Raw genomic sequence first — 20,076 nt, forward strand, 5'->3', positions numbered from 1 at the left:
CGTGATGTGAAATGTGAACAAATTTGACCATAGTAAGAAAGTGTTGGGAAAAAATATATTACTCCAATAAGACTTATTCGACAGCTTACACAAAGTTTTTTGTGTTTTAATATTAGTGTACAATAGTTTTCATTAAATGACCGGCCGATTGCCCTTTTCTGTTGCTATTGTAGATATTGCTGCTTCCGGCTCTATCGGAGCCAAATTCGTTTCTACAGCACAGCGTGGTTTCGATACAACAATGGCAGAAGTAAGCGTTCGTTTTATTATCGGCTCATAGTTGAAAAGTATACTAATTTATTTACTACTGTTATCATTATCATGTGATTTTCGTTACCGTTATTATGCATACACGTATAAGTAATATTTAATTATCCTTATAGGTAGGTATAGGCACTATTGATATTAATTATATGCGTGAACTTTTATCATTACACAACGATTATTATAATATTACTTTAACTATTATTATTAACATTATTATCATTATTATTGCTATTATTACTACTATTTTTTGCAATATCGGCTTTGCATTGGAGAGGCGAAGAGGCAAAGTCAATACTGTACTGAATGTAAAGTAATGAAAGCCTCTAGCTAATTAATAATACAGGGTCTCGTCGCATTACCTGCGGCGGGAGTAAATTTTTACCACCGAAAAGCAGGTAAATATGCTTCTTGAAGCCGATGAATTTTTTCGCACGTAAGGCGAACTCGCGCAATAATAAACCTAAGCGCGAGGCTCAAGACGACGTCTCAAATAGTGCCGATCATTAATCATTTTTTAGACCCGGATGGGATGCTACTTGGTCACTATCAAGTGTACCCTGAAAGTTAATGGCTTCTCCCATATCTCATTTTCCCCGATCGAACCATTCGCTGGACGTCCGTGTATTTCGACTAGGAAATGACCCGCCGATTTCATACGTTTCCGGAAATGCAGCGCCCACACTCCGTGCCTCTTTACGATTTCAAACTGGTTCTTATCGTTGCCACGGGTCACGGAATACTCGATGTCCTTGTGCTGCAACCACGGTTATAGGCATAAAAAATGATAAGATTTACATCGAAATTTGGAAAAAATGCGTTTCGTTCCAATTTGAAGATATTTTATTCCTATTCGTCTGAATACAAATAAATATTACTAACCTTCACGGCTGGCTGAAGCTTGATTATTCTCATTCTATGTTTCGTCTGTTGAAGACTGATTTTCAGGATGTGTTCCTCTCCGTGGTGGTGCCGTTTTACTTTGCGCGATCGCTTCCTCGGCAGAGGTTTGCTCGTTCTTATTTTGGTGATCAAGTCCTGCACATCCGCCGTTCCATTGTACCGTGCCATCGATCTGCCTCGAGCACCTCTTCGGTGTCTTCCCCCGTTACCATTCACCTAAAGCCATATCAATCGTGTAATGTAACATTCAATATTTTATCCAATGTGTTATCAGGATCACTTAAACCGAAGCTGCCTTTACCTTGCATGAGAAACATCCCTCTGTTGATATTATCTTATCGTCGGATGGCGGTATGTGGTAAGGATCAGGATTGATTGGATATGTTGGTACATTGCCAATATCCTCGCCGTAGCTAATACCACCGCCTACGCCGCCAACTGGAGCGAGTGGATTTATCGTTGACAGACAATGACCCTGAAAAAGAAATTGAACTTACAATAAACGACGCATGTATGATTCAGTACAGATCTTATCTGTTCAAACCATCGGTGACTTGTGTGATTAAAATTTTTACCAAGGTGATTCTGACGCTTTGAACAATACACTGATACACGTATGAATTATACCTGGCCGATTCGTTGGTATCCGGTTGGGCAGCTGCAAGTGAATCCGTTTGCGCCGTTCGGTATGCAACCGAACGAACATGGACTTCCAGTGCATCCAGCGCTTACCTGTGGTTGCGAAAATTGACAGTAGTTATTTGTGGCTACGTGTTTTTTTTTAGTACTTGATCATTGCGATAGGTAAAGTCGTCATCAAGCTATCGTACAGCAGTAACGAAACTGAAAACTTGGGCGTTGCGGCATTTCTTACCTGAACGCAAACTTGCATATTGTTGTCGAATTGATATCCATCGGGACATCCACAACGGTAACTGCCTATTGTGTTTATGCAGGCATTGCCACCGCAGGGTGATCCGCTGCATTCATTTTCATCGATACACTGGTTATAGTAGAGATGCTGAACAAATCCTTCAGGACAACCACATCGGTAGCTGCCCATGAGGTTCTGCAAAAGTCGTAAGAGCAAGCCCATATTTACTCATGGTAAATGATAAGATACAGGCTAATTGTAGGTGATAAAAAAGGCAATCTAATGTTACCTGGCAACCATGTTCACAGCTTGAGTCGTCCGCGCATTCGTTAGTGTCGGAACACAAGGTGCCGGTGTTATCGAGTTTGAAGCCTCTGGGGCATATGCATCGGAAGCTGCCGAGAGTGTTAACGCAGTTACCTGGTTTCGGACAGGTTCCGGGTATTTCTGTACACTCGTCGATGTCTGGAAACGGAAAATTCAGTACGACGTGTCAGACGAATTAAAGAGTTTGGCGTAAAACTTTACTAATGTAAGTCGAATTTCCTAACCGTGACAACTGTCTGCATGCTGGGTGTACCCTTCTCGGCATCCACACGTGTAGCTGCCTTGGGTATTGATGCATTCCTGTTGACAAAGGTGATTCCCGGTCGCACATTCGTCCAAGTCTCGACAGCTTACGCCGTCCGGATTCAGGATGAAACCGACAGGACACGAGCATATAAAGCCTCCCTCTGTGTTCTGGCAATTGTACTTGCACGGCTTTGAGCTCAGCTCACACTCGTTTATATCTGCAAGGTAAGTTTTTAGAACACAAGCGTTATTTTTTCATGGCGTTATGGTTGTGTAATGTCGAATTAATGCAGGTTTTCATCCCAGAAACATCTTGAGTTTGATTGTCTTACCGATGCAATGTGTTCCTGATCTGTCCGGCTTATATCCCTTGTTGCATATGCATCTGTATGATCCGAGGGTGTTTATACACATTCCATTTCTACAGAGGTCAGGAATTGTTCTGCACTCGTCAATGTCTAAAAGTTGATGTGTTAAATAATACCACTCGCGATTATTTTCCACGAAAGTACAGGGCTGTGTATAATTAATATGTTCCCGTTATGCATACCTTGGCCGTCCACCGAATATCCCTTTTCGAGGCAGAGTTCGTTGTAGTCGTCCGAATCCCGCGATGGACATATCTCGCAATGTGATCCCCAGGCAGCTCCCATGGTGCAGCAACAATCCGCCTTGGTGACCTTCGGCTGGTCAAATGTTCGCGTCACGCAACGACCCCCAATTGTTTGTTGGAAGCAATAGCCGGATCTGCGATCTAACCAGGAGAGTCGATTTCATTAGGATTCTCAAGTCAAATGATTTCTTGAGCACATTTATAGATCACCACCTACCAATGCAGGACTTTCCATCGTGGCTGAGCTCAAATCCTTCCCAGCAGTCGCAGCGATACCCACCGTCAATATTGCGACAATATCCGTGGCGGCAAAGTCCAGAATTTATCGCGCATTCGTTTATATCTTTGCACTCATCCGTGATTCCGATCTTTTGGTATCCGATTGGGCAGATGCATATAAACGATCCAATCAGATTCTTACATTCAAATCTGCAATTATTTGCCGGGGTAGTGCACTCGTCGACATCTGAAATATACCATTGCTTGCATTACTTTGCAAGTACGACTCGTCGTTGTTGATTGAAGTAAACACGTGTTACAGTCTTACCAATACAGTGGCGACCATCGGCGGCAAGAGCGTATCCATAGGGACAAATGCATCTGAACGATCCGGGGACGTTGTGGCATCTGAATGCGCATTGGTTTCCCAGTTCCAGACATTCGTTTATGTCTTCACAGACTTGATTGGGTCCTGGGGTGAATCCTTCGTTGCAGGAGCACTCGAAACCGCCATCAACGTTGGTGCAGGTGCCGTTGCCACAAATATTCTGAATATTGAGGCATTCGTTGTCATCAATGCACTTCTTTCCGGAGGCATCGAGTACGTACCCAGGTGGACACTCACACCTGAATGACCCATCAGTATTGATGCAATCGCCACCGACACAGGCATCTGGCATGAAGAGACACTCGTTGAGGTCAATCCCAAGGTCGTCCCGACCGGGACCCTCGGGACACAACCTCTGAAACTCCTCTGTAAATCGAATAATGGTGTATAAGGGATATGCCTCTGATTGATCGCGTATGTCTCGAATGTCGGTATTACTAACCAGTTCCTTCCACTGGACATTGTTCGCAGTAACGACCCCACGCCATTGCCATTGTGCAGCAACAGTGTTTCTTCGTAATTCCTCCCCCGCGAGGCTCCAAGCATTGACCTCTACTGAAAACATCGTAGCACCGTTCCTCTCGAACGTCAATGCACCTCATAGAGTCGATCTTCTCGCTGAGCTGATAACCCAGTGGACATTCACAGATGACACCTCCCTCGGTGTTGATGCATCGGCCGTTTTCACAGAAATCCTCCGACTCAGCACATTCGTCAACGTCTATGATTAGGGCGATTATGAAGGATTATAAAGACGAGCGCGTACACACAATCGTGCAGACCGATAATCAGCGACGTGAATGAATACGAACCGAGGCACCTCTTCTTCGTTTCATCGAGCTCGTATCCCGGTGGACAGTGGCAGACATACGAACCCATAAGATTTTGACATTTTCCTGGCTCTGGACACAGATCTGACACCTGAAATTAGATAATTGTTGAATTTAATCACGCCATGCCATCGCTACGATGCAATTGAACTTCTTACCTCGCGACATTCGTCGATATCTCGGCAGTGCTGCTTTTCCTGCGCCAAGACGTAGCCATCAGCGCATTCGCAACTGAATGATCCGATCGTGTTACGACACCTTCCATTTCGACACAGGAACGGCATGATTCTGCACTCGTCAACGTCTGGAAAAACCAAGGAATTCGTCTATTAGTTTTTTAATCTCAACGTTGACGATATCGTTACATACTATTAATTCCAATGTTATACTGCCGATTGTCTTTGCTGATGATCAGCGACCTATCACTGTTTCATATTCGAAGTATCTGAACTTGAGCTGTGAAATTGAACCTGGTAGCGATATCGAAATACCACTTACCCTCACAGTCGTTGTTGGGACCTAGCTTGAATCCGTCGTAACAGAAGCATTTGTAACTTCCAAGAGTGTTAATGCACGAGCCATTGTTACATACATTTTGACTGCGCTTGCACTCGTCGATATCAACGCAGGAGTCCCTGTCTCGGGTAAGCTGGAACCCTTGATTGCAAGCGCACTGGAAACTACCCTGCAGGTTTTTACACACTCCGTTACTACAGAAACCGGGGTTCTCGTAGCACTCGTCGATATCAACGCAGTCTCTCTGATCGATGCCAAGCTTGTACCCGGCCGGACAGAGACACTTAAATGAACCCTGCTCGTTAATGCACTGAGCGTTGTCGCGGCAAGGACTCGGAACCTGTTGACACTCGTTCTGGTCTATGCACTGATGTGAGTCTTCGTCATAAATGTAACCAAACTCGCACTGGCACTCAAAACTACCTGGAGTGTTCAGACACCGACCATGAGAGCACATCGTAGGCATCAGAGAACACTCATCGATCTCAACCGTGTGGTTAGTTATCGGGTTCTTGATCTGTCCAGGCTCCCGGCCGCAAAGGGTCACGTATTCCTCTGTGGAAGTTAGATCGTTTGTTGAAAAGGCAGTATGTGAAAATAAGAAATTAGTACATTGTGTTACATAAGTGTCAGAGATGGCTGATTTATGATGAGTGAAAAGTTTGCAGCGTGAGCCACAAAGGCTAGTGTTGCGTTCACACGGTGTGACATACGCAATTTTTTTAACACCTGTGAAGGAAAATTTGATTTGAGGAACGAGAGTGCCTGATAGCGCGTAAAATTGAAGTTAGATCACTTATGCTCATCGACACAATACGTAAAATCGAGTTGTTCGAAAGTGCGCATGCGCCAGAGAAAGCCCTAGCATGTAAAATATAGCATTTCAGTTGTGCAGATATGCCGACGTTGTTTCACCTCACTGTTTAAAAATAAGACATTTGACACGGGCTCCATAGGTTTCGAAAATCAAATTTTCAACTACGTGGTGGAAATCCTTATCACAATTGAGTATAGATTGAGAACTTACGTGTTCCCTTACGAGGGCATTTTTCGCACGGACTGCCCCAAGCTGCACCCATCGAACAGCAGCACAACATACGAGTCTGTGGCCGCATCATAGGATGGTCGCAAGTTCCGGACTCGAAGGTTGTATAGCACCTCTCTTTCCTCATGTCAACGCACTCCTCTGCGGAATAATTTGCGAGTAAATACGCCGTTATGACGAAAGTGTAACATTGTTGTGATGAAAATATCGTCTTATGCATGTAATCTTGAATTGCCAAGCGAATAATTGACCATTGCAGCTAATAATACTCACTTCCTCCAGGCATCGGCATGTAACCTTCGGGGCATTCGCAGTGATATTTTCCCTGATCGTTAATGCAACGTCCAACGCCACATATATCAGGATGTCGACTACACTCGTCAACGTCTGAAATACGAGAATATCATATGTCCACAGTTATACCTTTATACTCAGCCTGTAAATGTCTGCAAGTTGAATGTTCTTACCGACGCAGCTCGTCTTGGTATGATCGAGCTCGTAACCTTCATCGCAGGAGCACATGAAGCTCCCAAATGTGTTCGTGCAGTGACCATTCTGACAAATGTTATCGTGTTCCTCGCACTCGTTTATGTCCTCCAAAAGGACGGTGATGGAGTTTGGTCGGTAACCAGGACCACCTGGGCAGAGTTCGTTGTACTCCGCACTTCCAACTATAGGACAAGCCTCACATCGGTTACCCCAAGCAGTTCCCACACTGCAGCAGCAGGTCGCCTTGGTCACAGCAGCTGACATGTCAAAAACGCACTGAGGCCTGTTACTACTGAATTCGTATCCAGTGAAACAGGAGGAAATTCTTCTGTCTATAGAAATAACGAGAAATTCTTAGAGCTCGGTAGTCAGGATTTTATTAGATCCAAATCTTCATTACGCTACCTACCTACGCAAGCGTTTCCAGCTTCGACCAGCTCGTGATTAGCAGGACACTCGCAGAGATATCTACCCTCAGTGTTGATACAGGTTCCGTACTGGCAGGACTGAGGACTTTCGCACTCGTCGATGTCGGTGCAGTTACCTCCAGAGCTGTCGAGCTTGTAACCATCGTCACATTCGCAACGGAACATGCTGAATATGTTCTCACATTTACCATATACACAGAGATTGTTGAATAAATCGCACTCGTCGATGTCGACACACGCCTGCTCGTTGTTCTCGTCAGGGTGCATGAATCCCATCTCGCACTCGCACCGGAAAGAACCGGGATAATTGAGGCAGTGGCCGTTTTCGCAGAGTGTTGAGTCGTTCGAACATTCGTCTACATCCTTGCAAGAATGACCGTCGCCCTTGAATCCAGCATCGCATACGCACTGAAAAAATCAACGATTTATTTAGTCGACTTATCGGTTCTTCGATCTTCACCCCTCTCCCTCTATGATTACGCATTACCAACCTTGAATGATCCTTCGGTGTTGATGCACTGAGCGTTTGCATCGCAACCCCCGTTGTTAGTCAGGCATTCGTTTATGTCCCTACACTCGACCCCGTTTCCGGCAAAACCTTCCTGACATGTGCACGAGTAAGATCCTTGAGTATTTTGACAGTCGGCAAACTCACTACAGGTGTACGCGTCGAGCATGCACTCATCGTCATCGGTACACCCTTCTCTAGCATTATCTGGCTTTACAGAGTATCCTTCCTCGCAACGGCAATTGTATGAGCCGATCGTATTGTCGCATTGACCGTAACCGCAGACGTGGGGCTGCGACACGCACTCGTCAACGTCTGCAAAAACGTTTTATTCAGCAATTTGATTATTTTTATCAAAAAATAGCAGTTTGGCTGATCACTATTTTTTTAGGTCCTACCGATACAAGAAGTTCCATCGCTGCCGGGTAGTAATCCGTCCGTGCATGTGCACGTGTAGCTGCCTAAAGTGTTCGTGCATTTTCCTCCGTTGCAAATCCTCATATTTCCTTTGCACTCGTCGACGTCTGTGCACGAGCGTCCATCAAGGTTTAAGGCGAATCCGGTGCTAGTTAACATTCGGAATGAATAATCAGTCACCATGTACTAACGGTATACTCGATAAAGAAATGAACATGTCCGTATACCTGCAAGAGCATGAGAAGCTACCGGGTGTGTTCAGGCAGATGTTTTCGCATCCTCCGTTGGTTGCGGAGCACTCGTCAATGTCCTCGCAATGGGACTTTAGCCCAGTCTGTTGATATCCTTCGTCGCAAACACATTGATAAGTTCCCATCATGTTCTCGCAGACGCCATTCGAACATATACCACTGGTCCTGGAGCACTCGTCTATATCCTTGCAGGACTCTTTGTCAGGAGCAAGCTCATGCCCTGGCGGACATACACACTTGAAGCTTCCCTCCGTGTTGACGCAAGTACCTCCTCGGCACAATCCCGGCGTTGTTTCGCACTCGTTTATATCTGCAATCGATTAGTGCCACTCATTTTTGAGGATGGTATTATAGTTGTTATATGTTTTGGAAATGATTATTTATTGTTAAGTCTTTTTCGTGTTATTCTTTGAATCATCTATTTCCCACTTTCTCGGTGAACGTGAATTCATTGATTTCATGCATCATTATTCGTAATTCATGTAATGGGATGTTAACCCAAAAGTGATCGAGCAAGCGTTTAAAGATGGTTCTTTACATGATCGTTATCTTACCCATGCATATTTTCATAATTTCGCTACTCTGGTAGCCAGGATTGCAATCGCACTGGAAATTCCCCTGGGTGTTGCGACAGGTGCCGTTACCACACACGCCGTGCATGATACTGCATTCATCAATATCTGTACATGTAAGATCGTGAAAAAAGAGAGAAAGAAACAGGAGTCCGCGATTAATATCGATCACAATACTTCATACCCGACCAGGATGAAACTTACCCCCCCCCCCCATAAAGTTCATCTTACCCACCTACGCATTTTATTCCGTTTTCGTCAAGAGCGTACCCCTGGTTACACCTACAGCTGTAACTGCCAATGGTGTTTTTGCACCTGCCATTGACACACATGTTCGGGAATTCAGTGCACTCATTAATGTCCTTCCGTTCACCAAAACCGGGACCCTTAGGACACAGGTCAGCTCTTGCCTGCGACCCGGGCTTTGGACAGGCCTCGCATTTGTCGCTACCCCATGCTCGACCTACAGAACAGCAGCAAAGAATCCGAGAGAATCGTCCCTCGATCGAGTTTGAGCATTGTCCGTGTCTATACTCTGTGTAGCAGGTCTCTTCTCTGGTGTCAATGCAAGTTGTATCTAGAAAACATGTAATGTCAAATCTTTATTGACTATTCATTTTGCGGAAAGAGCGGTCTTCTTAACTTACGTGTGGTGTCGAGGGTGAGACCCGGTGGGCATTCACACCGGTAAGAACCGTCAGTGTTAACGCATGTTCCCCCGCCTTTGCATATGCCAGCATTAAGTTCACACTCGTTGACGTCGGTGCATGACTTTCCGTCAACCTTCGCGTACCCTACGGAGCACTCGCAGAGCGAGTGATCGCACTTCTCACACGGGCTTCCCCAGGCTAGACCGACCGAACAGCAGCACTCCGACCTCAGGGCAAGACGTGGAAGATTGTTCTCGCACCGTCCATGGACCATCTTCGTCCAGCAGGTGCCTTTTCTGTTATCTGGGCGAGAAAACGAGGCGTTCAAAAGCGAAACGTTCGAACGTCGCTACGTACTGTCGGAAAGTGAAGAGTACGAACCTATGCATATGTGTCCAGTGTTGTCGAGTATATATCCGGGACTGCACATGCACTCGTAAGATCCCTGTCCGTTGATACAGATGCCATTGATGCAAGCATCGGGCCCAAGTTCCAGGCATTCGTCAACGTCCTCGCACATCTGGTTGTAGGTGTTCAGCCTGGTACCAGTGGGACAGGTGCACTGTAATAGGATCAGATATTGACTGTCAGATTGATGGGTGACTGCCGCTCGTTGGTCTTCCGTGGATCGGGAATGACGAAATTTGGCGCAGTGTCTTATACCTGAAAACTTCCTGGGGTGTTTCGGCACTGCCCACCACTGCAGAGAGTTTCTTCCAACGCGCACTCGTCAATGTCTGTGCATAGCTTGCCTGCTGCATCTACTTCATAGCCAGTGTCACATATGCAACGATGCGTTCCCATCAGGTTTTCGCAGCCACCGTTCACACAAATATTAGGATTCAAGGCACACTCGTTTATGTCTGAAATTAGGGAAATCTGCAGAGTGTATCTTTGGCCACCGACTTCTTCCATCTGTATTGTTGATCTACCATTAAGACTTACCATCCCCATTATACGTCATCCCCGATCCATGGGGACAGAGAGCATCAAACTCGGTCGTGCCTGGGACAGGACACGCCTGACAATTGCTACCCCAAGCCATCGGCTGACCAAGTATAACCGTACAGCAGCAGCAGCTGGATCGGGTTACAGCGGCGGAGGTTGGATTCGAGCACTGGCCGTCCCTGTACTGGGAGTAACACAAATCTCTTCGTGTGTCTGTGGGAAGGTAATTACGGTTGTCTCTCGGCGGAAGGTGTGAGGCATAGTGGACACGGGGGTCGAGAGCTTTAGCCCTCATGAAAAAAAAACCTAAATTGCGTGCGAATTGGCACCCTCAATTCATAGATAATGCCAGAATCCCGTAAGAAAAAAGTTGAGGGTGCGAATTTACACCCAAGTTGAGGGTTTTTTCCGTGACGAAATAAAGTGAATACGTACCCAGACAAGACCTTCCCTCGGGACCAAGATTGAACCCAACGTGACATTCGCACCAGAAACTTCCAGGAGTATTCACGCAACGCCCGTTGTGGCATGGCGCGCTCTGACACTCGTCGATATCTGCAACGACATATCAGGGTCATTAGTGCCGTGAACGTCGTTAAAATACAGCGTCAGATAAGGAAGAGCGACTTCCGAATTGCTTACCGATGCAATGTCTGTGATCGGGCCCAAGGCGGAAGCCGGGGTCGCAAACGCACTTGAAAGAACCCTCCATGTTCACGCACTTCCCATTATCGCACATCCCCGATACACACTCGTCCATATCCACGCAGAAGGTGTCGTCTCTTGATGCAGTGAAGCCGGGTTGACAAACACAGTGATATGACCCTTGCGTGTTCTCGCATCTCCCGTTAAGACAGATCCTTGGGTTATCTAGACACTCGTCGATATCTGTAATGAACAAACCATGCATGAATACGTTTCATTTGGATTATTTCCCATGCTCTGATGAACAAATTAATCAAGGTAACTTACCCGCACAGGCATTTTGCCCTGGTGACAATGAGTAGCCGTCATTACACTCGCACTTGTGAGATCCGTCCATGTTGATGCACCGACCATTTGCACACATGCCCGTGTCCTGGCATTCGTCGTGATCTGGAAACCAGGAAATATGTTGATGAAGTTTCGTCATTCATTATTTATTTACAAGTGAGTGAAGCATGTTTCCGTTACTGACCGGTGCAGTATTCGTTATCGCCCGATACGACGAACCCGGGTGGACACTGACACTCAAATTTTCCAGGTAAGTTAACACAGTTCCCTCCTTTACACTTTCCCAAACGACATTCGTCGATGTCCACGCAACTGCCCCTCTTGTTCTCATATCCTGGAAAGCACTGGCACTCATATCCGTCCGACGTGTCAGTGCATTTACCATTTCCGCATATCCCTGGTCTGATCGCGCACTCGTCGAGTGTGTAGTTCGCCGACTCCTGGCATAGTCTCCTGCGCTCGGCTGTCAGTTTAAAAGTTAAGATATGATTTTATAATTGCAAGATCTGCGTCAGAAGAATTAGGTTCTTATGGAATGTAACCAACCACTTCCATCCGCTGGGCACTTGTAGCAAAAGTCGCCCCAGCCTCGGCCCATGTTTTTACCGCAACAACAATCCTGCTTGCTGAGTCTAATGTCGAGCCGATTCTTACACTGGCCGTTTCTGTTCACAGCCGTAAAGCAAAGACCCTGACGTCCGTCTGTGAAAAATAGAATGCTATTCGCATGGAACAGGATCACGGGAGAAAATCAATAGATCGTCAAAGTGCAGGTCTACTCACCGATGCAATACCGCTGATCCGGACTCTGGATAAATCCAGGATTACAGAGACAGTAGAATCCACCGTCAGTATTAACGCATCGTCCATCAGCACATACCCCTTCATCAAGACACTCGTCTTGGTCCTTACAGACATTAGTTTCTTCGTCCCTCGTTTGGCCCTGGGGACACTCGCAAGTAAACGAACCAAGGGTGTTGACGCATTTACCGCCCTCGCAGAGTCCCGGAATTGCCTCACACTCATCGATGTCTATTAGGATACGAAAGAACAGTGTATGTCTCATAAATGTCACGAGGCATTTACCACTTATCAGTTTGTTTGAACAACAGATTCAAAAGTGTTCCATTTTTGCGAATTATTCGTAAAAATGTACTGAATATTTGTTTTAGAACACTTAAATTATACACGCGTCTCTGATCCTAGATAAATTTCATTAGACCGTGTTCTTATAAATGAAACTTCTGAAATGTTTTACTCATCATCTTCGGTACTCACCAACGCATTTTCCCTGATTAGTCTTGAGGTATCCAGGTTCGCATTCGAGTCTTATCGGACATCGTTCGCAGGGATGACCCCATCCTTTGCCAACAGTTGCGCAACACAACTGCCGAGTGCACACGACGCCACGAAGACTGGCGTGACATTGACCATTTCTTACCTTCGTGAAACAGGGTCCAGTTCTGTAGTCGGTCTCGCACCGACGGCCCGTGTAACCGTAGATGCAGGCGCATCGATTGGGCCCAATGCATCGGCCCTGATTCAGGCACGGTTCTCTGCAAATTGCTAAAAAGAAATGGTGGTGAGTGTGCGTCAGCAGGGCAGAATTTCGTTTTCTACTCATCGAGCATGTCTTCAACTCACGTTCGCTGCAAAATTCACCCTGATACCCTGGCCTGCACTGGCAGCGGCCATCCACGCAGTTACCATGAATGCACTGGGCTTTGCAAGAGCCACCTTCTCCACGTTGATTACCGCTGCCGATAACACCGTTTCTGTTTGCATCCCCGCTCTCGTAGACGGTGTATGGGCCTTCGAACAAAGTTTCACTTTGGGAACTGATGGAAGACTAGATTCTGATTCATTTATTAGGCATACGTTTATCCTTTTCGAAACTATGAAGACACTGTTCCAAGCACGGGAGTAAAAAACCCGTTGCATCGAGGGCATACTTCGTGGTAATCTAGAACGATTAAAGATCTCGATTGTCTACGACGGAATCCCCGGGGAGCTCATACTCTGGCTCGAGTTAGACGGCCTGCATTGCCGTAATCACTGTACGAATTTATAATCAGATCGTGTCTATCCCGTAGGCACTCCGGCCCGTCCACAGGTACTCGTCTAAGTATGTACTACTTACGCCAATGGACGCACACCTCCGACCAACCCACACAACCTTCTCTCACTTTGAACTGCACCCGGTAAATCAACGCACGTATACTCCATCCCTTCGATGCATGTGTGAAATAGATACATTAAAAACGCGTTTACGAAGTCTAATTACAACTGGGCGGATGCTAATTAATTGTTGCCGTTTGATTTATACTCTGAGAAGTATGTGATACTGACCCTACGGCTGAGTTTAGAGTTTTCTGCTTAGAGATATTTGATTGAATTTCCATATTCTCACTCTACAAAAATATTCAAATAGCTTCTTGAAGTTTTGAAACATTCGTAGGGCTTTCAAAATTAAAACAAGAGATTGTAAAGCCTTGTGACACGTATACACAGTATTCAGCTTTATCTAAGACTATTCACGTGGGATTACTTGTAACGGGAGTGATCTGGGAGTGAAGAGATCCATTCAGTGATATCACGTTTTATTATTTGACTAAGGAAACAGCCATTTCTACAAGACGGACAGCCTGCTTTGCGGACTCTACCGGTTGCATACAGTAAGTTTGTATATAAATGTTCATTATGATGTCGTATTGGCTACACCGGAAGCAGGATGGGCACATGTTTTATTCGGGAAGATCAGTCAACGACAAGCCTGTTTGTTCGCCATTTCAGCACAGATAGTGAGACCGCATTTATTTGAACACAAATCTAGCTCAAACCTTCCCCCGCAGATATTGAGATCCGCATATACCTATCATCACGCGTGTAAATTACACATATGTAAAGAACGCGCCGGCACACTCATAAAGAAATTCTCAATCAGTCGTTAGGTAGAAGTTAGATCTTACGTCATAATTTATGAACAGTGCGTGAAGGGTGTGAAACGCTATTAGAATTCTCAAAGGTGCTCGCTTCTGTTCCTACATGAGTGTAGTCGCACGATAAATCAGCCCTTTGGTCGAGTGGCGGGTGAGGTTCTCAGCACGAGTTCTAATAGCGCAGCTTACCGACTGATGGAAGCGATCGACGGGGCGCTTACAAGTGCGTTGAGAGACGCTGATGACTTGTTTGCTTTCCGACAAGACGATGGTTATCGGGCCGTGTTTAATATCGAGCTGAAAATCAGCTGATTCATTCTGTATTGAATTCAAAATGGAATGCACGCGGTGCAGCCGCGGTACCTACGGTTCATCACTTCCCCGGTACGATTGCGATCGGTACTCGCCAACTCGAGACGCTGCCGTTGCGGAACTCACTCCACCAGCTCATACCAGAATTGCAAAATCTCCATTGTCCTAAAAATCCCATGGCATGAGGTATCCCAAGGGAAAGGGTCACCGTCGTGTGATTACGGTAAGCCGGTTGACGTGGTTCGAACCGACGAAGGCATTGACTTCTGTAGGCAGGCCAGACGGTCTGGTAGGCGTCTCGAACGAGATACGAACTTGCTCTGCCCTTCTCTGCCTGCTCTGCCTTCTCGTTTATGTATCTGATAGAATATGCTTGGCGAAAACCGAGTCCGAGTGCAGGTCAAGTATCACTTATATGTCACCCCGATCTTTGGTATTATTTGCAATGTGCCGCAGGTAGTGAATCTAAACAACATTCGTGGAATACCCGCCATCGCCTTGTTCGACGGACTTAGCAAAGGACTTACGGAATGAAACGGCTACGATTCAGAATAAAAAATTTCATTGATTGATCACTGATCTGTCGGTATTTATGTCTTCCGTCGATGCCTCTATCTATCAGCGTTCAGGATGGATCAGAGGCTACATATCTTCATTTGAAGTTGAGTTGTACGGGGTTGTACCCAATCTACATTGTCGGTGTGAGCAGTACTCGGAACCGTGAATAGGAGCTGGTAGTTTCAAGTTTGAAGTAGCAAGTCACAGTACTTGCACCCACCTTTACGTTGACCTAGTGCGTTGCAGACGGAGGCCACTGTTCCACTCTCGCACATACAGATGTTCGGTCTTATGCATCTACCCTGTACTCCACATCGCCTCGAACATACCGCTGAAACATTGAAGAAGCGAACGCTTGGCACAATTGTACTAGTTTTGAAATTTCGACGGTAGGTTGGAAAATATGTTCTAACGCGAATCGTGTCGTTTGTTCGGGTCTCCGTTTTAGAATAGTTAATATCATTCTAATTTATTGAGTTTTCTCTACACGTTTCATCTATCTATGCATGATTACTCACGAATCACGCACAGGCCTGACTCGGGCTTCATGGTCCAGCCTGGGCAGCAGTAATTCTTGTACCTCGTCCTGCAAATGTTTGGCCTGCAACAGATAAATAAAAGGATCTTTCATTCAACAACGTTTGGTTACCATGTGCAAGACAGTATATTGAACAACAATTCGAGTGATTTCATCGTGATTCAGTGATGGTTGTGCTAACGAGTCGAATGTGCGCCTTCGACGAAAATATGAGTGACTGACTATACGATAAACCGTATCCTATTTATGCAGTCGCTCGTTGACATGTGTGTTGTATACTTATATGCACATCTGAATCACTTCCAGCTTCCCGTAGATTGCGAACAAATCATCATCGCAACATTTTTCTTCTCGGGTCTTTTAATTAATTTAAGAAAAAAATACAAATGAAGAAATATTACACGAATGGACTGTAGGATTGTGTCACTCACCGGATGGTGATAGTGAGAACGGTGATTCACACATCACGCGTTCTATGGGTACCTGATGGGCGGCGAGTGCGCCGAGAGACCCAATTGCATTCACTGGGTATGTACAGGGCTCGGAAGAATCTAGAGATTTTAATTAACCAGGGACCACTATAGCTTAGCCTCTCCGTGAAAGTTCGTACTCAAACGAAAAGGGCCATTGCAGTGCCTTCGACACCACGTAACTCACATTTGTTGAATATTTGAATCCACGTTTTTTTTGGCACCACTCTTCGCTTTCGAAATAACGGAATTCGGGTGAAGTTAGATCCTGAAAGTATATTGCCCGTATAGCTAGAAGCTTTTTTCACACAATCATGTTTAATTTGCTGTGTGTGCCGATAAAAATTTTATAAGGAGAAAGTTATCAAAGTATTTTGAAGTGTGATCGGGGAAAGGATAGAGTCTGGGATACTGTGTTTCTCGTGTGTTGAATTTCAGCCAAACGGAACTGAACGTCTTGCGTTATGCATTGAAATTTAATACCAGTATCTTGCAACGGATAACACCCCAATTCGAGAATAATTTGACACTTCATATTGGCCAAAAATTTTCTGCAGATCGACGGATCTTCAGATCTTCTGACCCATGACTTTCATCGTTTTAAATAACCACAGAAGCACCTAAAGCCCAATCAAACTTCACAGTCAGGTTCCTCAAATTTCATTCCAATATTTTCTGTCAATTGTAACCAATTAAATCCAACGCTTAAAATTGTGAATATTATTATATTTATATTTCCAAAAATATCCAGGTCGAGTCTAAGGTATTTCCTTTAACTTCCAATTCAGCTGTGTGCAGCGTTGTAATATCATGTACAGTAATAATGATCCTCAGCAGAGCTTGTATTTTTCCACTTCTGCAGCATATACGGTATGGAAATTATGTTAACGGTTTCTGGTGAACTCGGTAGGTATAAGCAATGGATAAAAGTACAAGTAATCTCGTGAATATTGTCGTCTTTATCCTGTATGTAACATATAACCTACCGTCGAAACATATGTAAGATCTAAGTCTCATTTTGGTAAGAATTCTTCTTTACGAATGACTTGCCAAAGCTGAAATTACCCGCTCGAAATCTCGACCGAACATTTATGCTTATACCAAAAGAATAACCGTCATCTCGTTGTATCAGTATACAAGACATCTATCGATGTCTCTATTCTCCTTGTTATGTATCCCTGATTTTACGGTGTCGCGTCTGGATGTTTACCCGCACGGGCATTCAATCAGGCGTATTATGTTGTGTCCATTGACGAGATCGTCGGCGTTTGACAGTAGGTTACGGGGTATTGGCTATCGGGTGTTGGCTGTATCGGGTATCAGTAGACACCCAAGTGAGATTTCCCGTTCTCAGTGTCAGTCTAACGTTAATCCCAAACTTCGATCCTTCAGGTATGCGACTGGATGGTGATGGATGACGTCGCAAAGCGTACAAAAGTTGGCTTTCCTGCAGCGATGTGTCAACCTTTTCCGGAGGGAACGACACAGATCGAACGCTGACGGAACCGCACAGCAGTCAATAATTGTTCATCTGGATGCGGTGCCGGCGCGTTAACTCGTCTGTTTACAAAGCTATCGGTATTACAGCCATTAATCCAGCCAGCAGCCAGCCAGTGTTATTTTTAACCTGAACCACGTCGTCGCGTTAAGCCTATGAGAAACGCAAAAAAGTGAGATCGGTTGCCCTCTAAGACAAGGCGTCCATTCACGCCTCTCTTACCCGACTCTTCCGTGTAATTAAAAGCAGCTGCAACCGCTGGTAGCCTCCTCTTTTTCTATTTCTTACTCTCATTCATTATCATACGGAACGTACTTTTCATTTTCCAATGCTAATTCACCGCTTTCCAATAATACTGGTAGGTACATACCGATTTTTATCTTTCGATCCTCTAAATTTCGCACGTCGATCGTATTTTTAGGTGCAGAAAATTTGAGGTACCGCTCATGCTCACGTTTTCATAAGCAGCTTCTTCACAAGCTTTTCTCCATTCAGTCCCTAAGGACCAAATGCCTCACTATTCACGATCATTTATTGGGTGTTCAAGTTTTATTTTCATATACCAATTCATATGTCCAGTGTGGCTTCAAACCACAAGGCACAGTGTCCCCTCGAAATTGTCCAGATGCGAGGAACGCGGGTCTTTAACATTCTCAAGATAGATATCTCGAAAACTATTTATGCTAGTTGAATATTAAAGTTTTTGCTCTTTCGAATGCCTTTCGACTTTAATCACAAGGTGTCCATTCTTCCGGAAACTGAGAATTGAATCCTAGAAATACCGAAGAATTTGGTCCAAATAATGTTTACGCATTTAATGTCCACTTTAAATGACGCTATAAAAGTAAGTCTTGAAGACGATGAATACTCCTTTCCCTGCTATCTGCCACAACCATTAATAATAGGGAAGGCAGTTCATTACGTAAAGCATTCCGTTATCTAACAATTTGACTGAAATTTTTTATCAGAAACTATTTTTGGATCTCACTCTACTTCACATGCGGCTTGTCGCATGTCGCTCCCTTTTCTCATTGGAGATAAAAGTACCTAGATAACAGAACTGAACAAGAAAAATGCGATAAGCAATTCACGGTTGTACCAGCTTCTAATCACCGCCTTGAAATTTTTGCATAAACGAGAGGCAAATTTTATCAGTCATGAAAAGTATGGTACTAAACTATAGTACCAACTAAAAATTCTTATCCGCTGTTGAGATATAAGAGTTCGGGCAAGGTGGAACCTTTGATCACAGAGTTGTGTTTCAATAACCATAATTCAGATGCCATATTATTCAAACGAATTCATAGCTAGGACGAACATTGATAAATTTCATGCAATCTGTTACTCGGATATTACAACTACTAGGAGGCAAGTCTCGTGACTTCCAATATTAAAAAATCCACCAATCACACCGACGGAAAGAAATTTTTTCGCTGGTGTTTCACGAAGAGTGACAGAGGCGTGAAGCAGTAGCTTGAACGCTGCGCGTCCGCCGAATAGATGGATGAAAATTAAAGCTCAACATAAACGAACTGTATAAATTAAAAGTCAAAACACGTATTTGAACCTCAATTCTCAACAGTCTTCGATCGAGTGGCTTTCAATTTCAGCCATCGTTCGCGCGAGACAGTCAAAGCTAGAGAGAGATAGAGAGAAAGAGAGAGAGAGTGGCCAGCAACCAATTCGTGTGAGTACGGAAGAATTCTCAGAGTGCACTTTACACTTCGAAGTGGAGTTTCGACTCGGTCTCTGGCAAGAAGTACAGAGTTCCATCTGCAACGGGGTACATAGAAGAGTAAATAAAAATACATACACAAGTATGTACAATTTACTTGTCTACACGCATACCCTCGTGTGCCTAAGCGATGAGAATTTTCAGGTGAGCCACGGGTGGGCGATCGCATGATGAAAACTTTGGAGATGTTCCAGCGTATAGAATAATACACTGTATTGTTAAACGGATGAGGTAGTCAAATGCATTGTCGTTGATGGGTAAATCCTGCAGATGACGGGGTTGTTCAAGTTATACTCGTCACCATGGAATAACACGCTGGTGAAAATTTCAGCTGCAGATTTCTCTGGCTGAATATTATCTCTAAAGAATCTTGTAAGTTGAGATTCTGTATTCATTATAGAAATTTTTTGAAAATTTTTGAGTCAGTGCTTCGTAAGTCACTGGCATTTTTCCGGGGAAAACTTTCGATTTTTATGCACTTTTGGACCATCGTTATAAGTTCCCGTTTTTTCATGTTTCCGTAAATTTCTACATTTCGATAAGAG

The 20,076-nt window shown here is 44.7% G+C and overlaps 1 protein-coding gene across 4 annotated transcripts in view; it reads right to left on the bottom strand.

Moving 5' to 3' along the window:
* Window positions 1-37: 37 nt before the first annotated feature.
* The window catches only part of LOC124406626 (fibrillin-2-like), a 39,498-nt gene continuing 19,459 nt past the window's right edge, over window positions 38-20,076 (bottom strand). For 2 of the 4 annotated variants that reach the window (XM_046882100.1, XM_046882101.1), the window contains 38 exons: window positions 15,809-15,891; window positions 15,511-15,621; window positions 13,126-13,293; window positions 12,760-13,047; window positions 12,265-12,513; window positions 12,028-12,183; window positions 11,666-11,944; window positions 11,461-11,583; window positions 11,131-11,376; window positions 10,924-11,043; window positions 10,486-10,701; window positions 10,204-10,403; window positions 9,922-10,102; window positions 9,538-9,843; window positions 9,126-9,467; window positions 8,873-8,998; window positions 8,295-8,628; window positions 8,049-8,215; window positions 7,634-7,965; window positions 7,124-7,550; window positions 6,693-7,046; window positions 6,499-6,612; window positions 6,208-6,366; window positions 5,163-5,735; window positions 4,823-4,968; window positions 4,647-4,755; window positions 4,277-4,555; window positions 3,775-4,200; window positions 3,445-3,693; window positions 3,165-3,368; window positions 2,947-3,072; window positions 2,593-2,832; window positions 2,331-2,506; window positions 2,042-2,236; window positions 1,795-1,899; window positions 1,469-1,642; window positions 1,147-1,383; window positions 38-1,021 (listed from right to left, as the gene is read on the bottom strand). In XM_046882100.1, coding sequence (XP_046738056.1) covers window positions 800-1,021; window positions 1,147-1,383; window positions 1,469-1,642; window positions 1,795-1,899; window positions 2,042-2,236; window positions 2,331-2,506; window positions 2,593-2,832; window positions 2,947-3,072; window positions 3,165-3,368; window positions 3,445-3,693; window positions 3,775-4,200; window positions 4,277-4,555; window positions 4,647-4,755; window positions 4,823-4,968; window positions 5,163-5,735; window positions 6,208-6,366; window positions 6,499-6,612; window positions 6,693-7,046; window positions 7,124-7,550; window positions 7,634-7,965; window positions 8,049-8,215; window positions 8,295-8,628; window positions 8,873-8,998; window positions 9,126-9,467; window positions 9,538-9,843; window positions 9,922-10,102; window positions 10,204-10,403; window positions 10,486-10,701; window positions 10,924-11,043; window positions 11,131-11,376; window positions 11,461-11,583; window positions 11,666-11,944; window positions 12,028-12,183; window positions 12,265-12,513; window positions 12,760-13,047; window positions 13,126-13,293; window positions 15,511-15,621; window positions 15,809-15,891 — 8,542 coding nt within the window. In that variant the 3' untranslated portion in view covers window positions 38-799. Of the gene's footprint in view, window positions 1,022-1,146; window positions 1,384-1,468; window positions 1,643-1,794; window positions 1,900-2,041; window positions 2,237-2,330; window positions 2,507-2,592; window positions 2,833-2,946; window positions 3,073-3,164; window positions 3,369-3,444; window positions 3,694-3,774; window positions 4,201-4,276; window positions 4,556-4,646; window positions 4,756-4,822; window positions 4,969-5,162; window positions 5,736-6,207; window positions 6,367-6,498; window positions 6,613-6,692; window positions 7,047-7,123; window positions 7,551-7,633; window positions 7,966-8,048; window positions 8,216-8,294; window positions 8,629-8,872; window positions 8,999-9,125; window positions 9,468-9,537; window positions 9,844-9,921; window positions 10,103-10,203; window positions 10,404-10,485; window positions 10,702-10,923; window positions 11,044-11,130; window positions 11,377-11,460; window positions 11,584-11,665; window positions 11,945-12,027; window positions 12,184-12,264; window positions 12,514-12,759; window positions 13,048-13,125; window positions 13,294-15,510; window positions 15,622-15,808; window positions 15,892-20,076 lie in introns of those variants that run through there. The other 2 variants (XM_046882103.1, XM_046882104.1) reach the window with 2 other exon arrangements.

The sequence above is a fragment of the Diprion similis genome, chromosome 6, assembly GCF_021155765.1.
Source record: "Diprion similis isolate iyDipSimi1 chromosome 6, iyDipSimi1.1, whole genome shotgun sequence".
Lineage (NCBI taxonomy): Eukaryota > Metazoa > Arthropoda > Insecta > Hymenoptera > Diprionidae > Diprion > Diprion similis.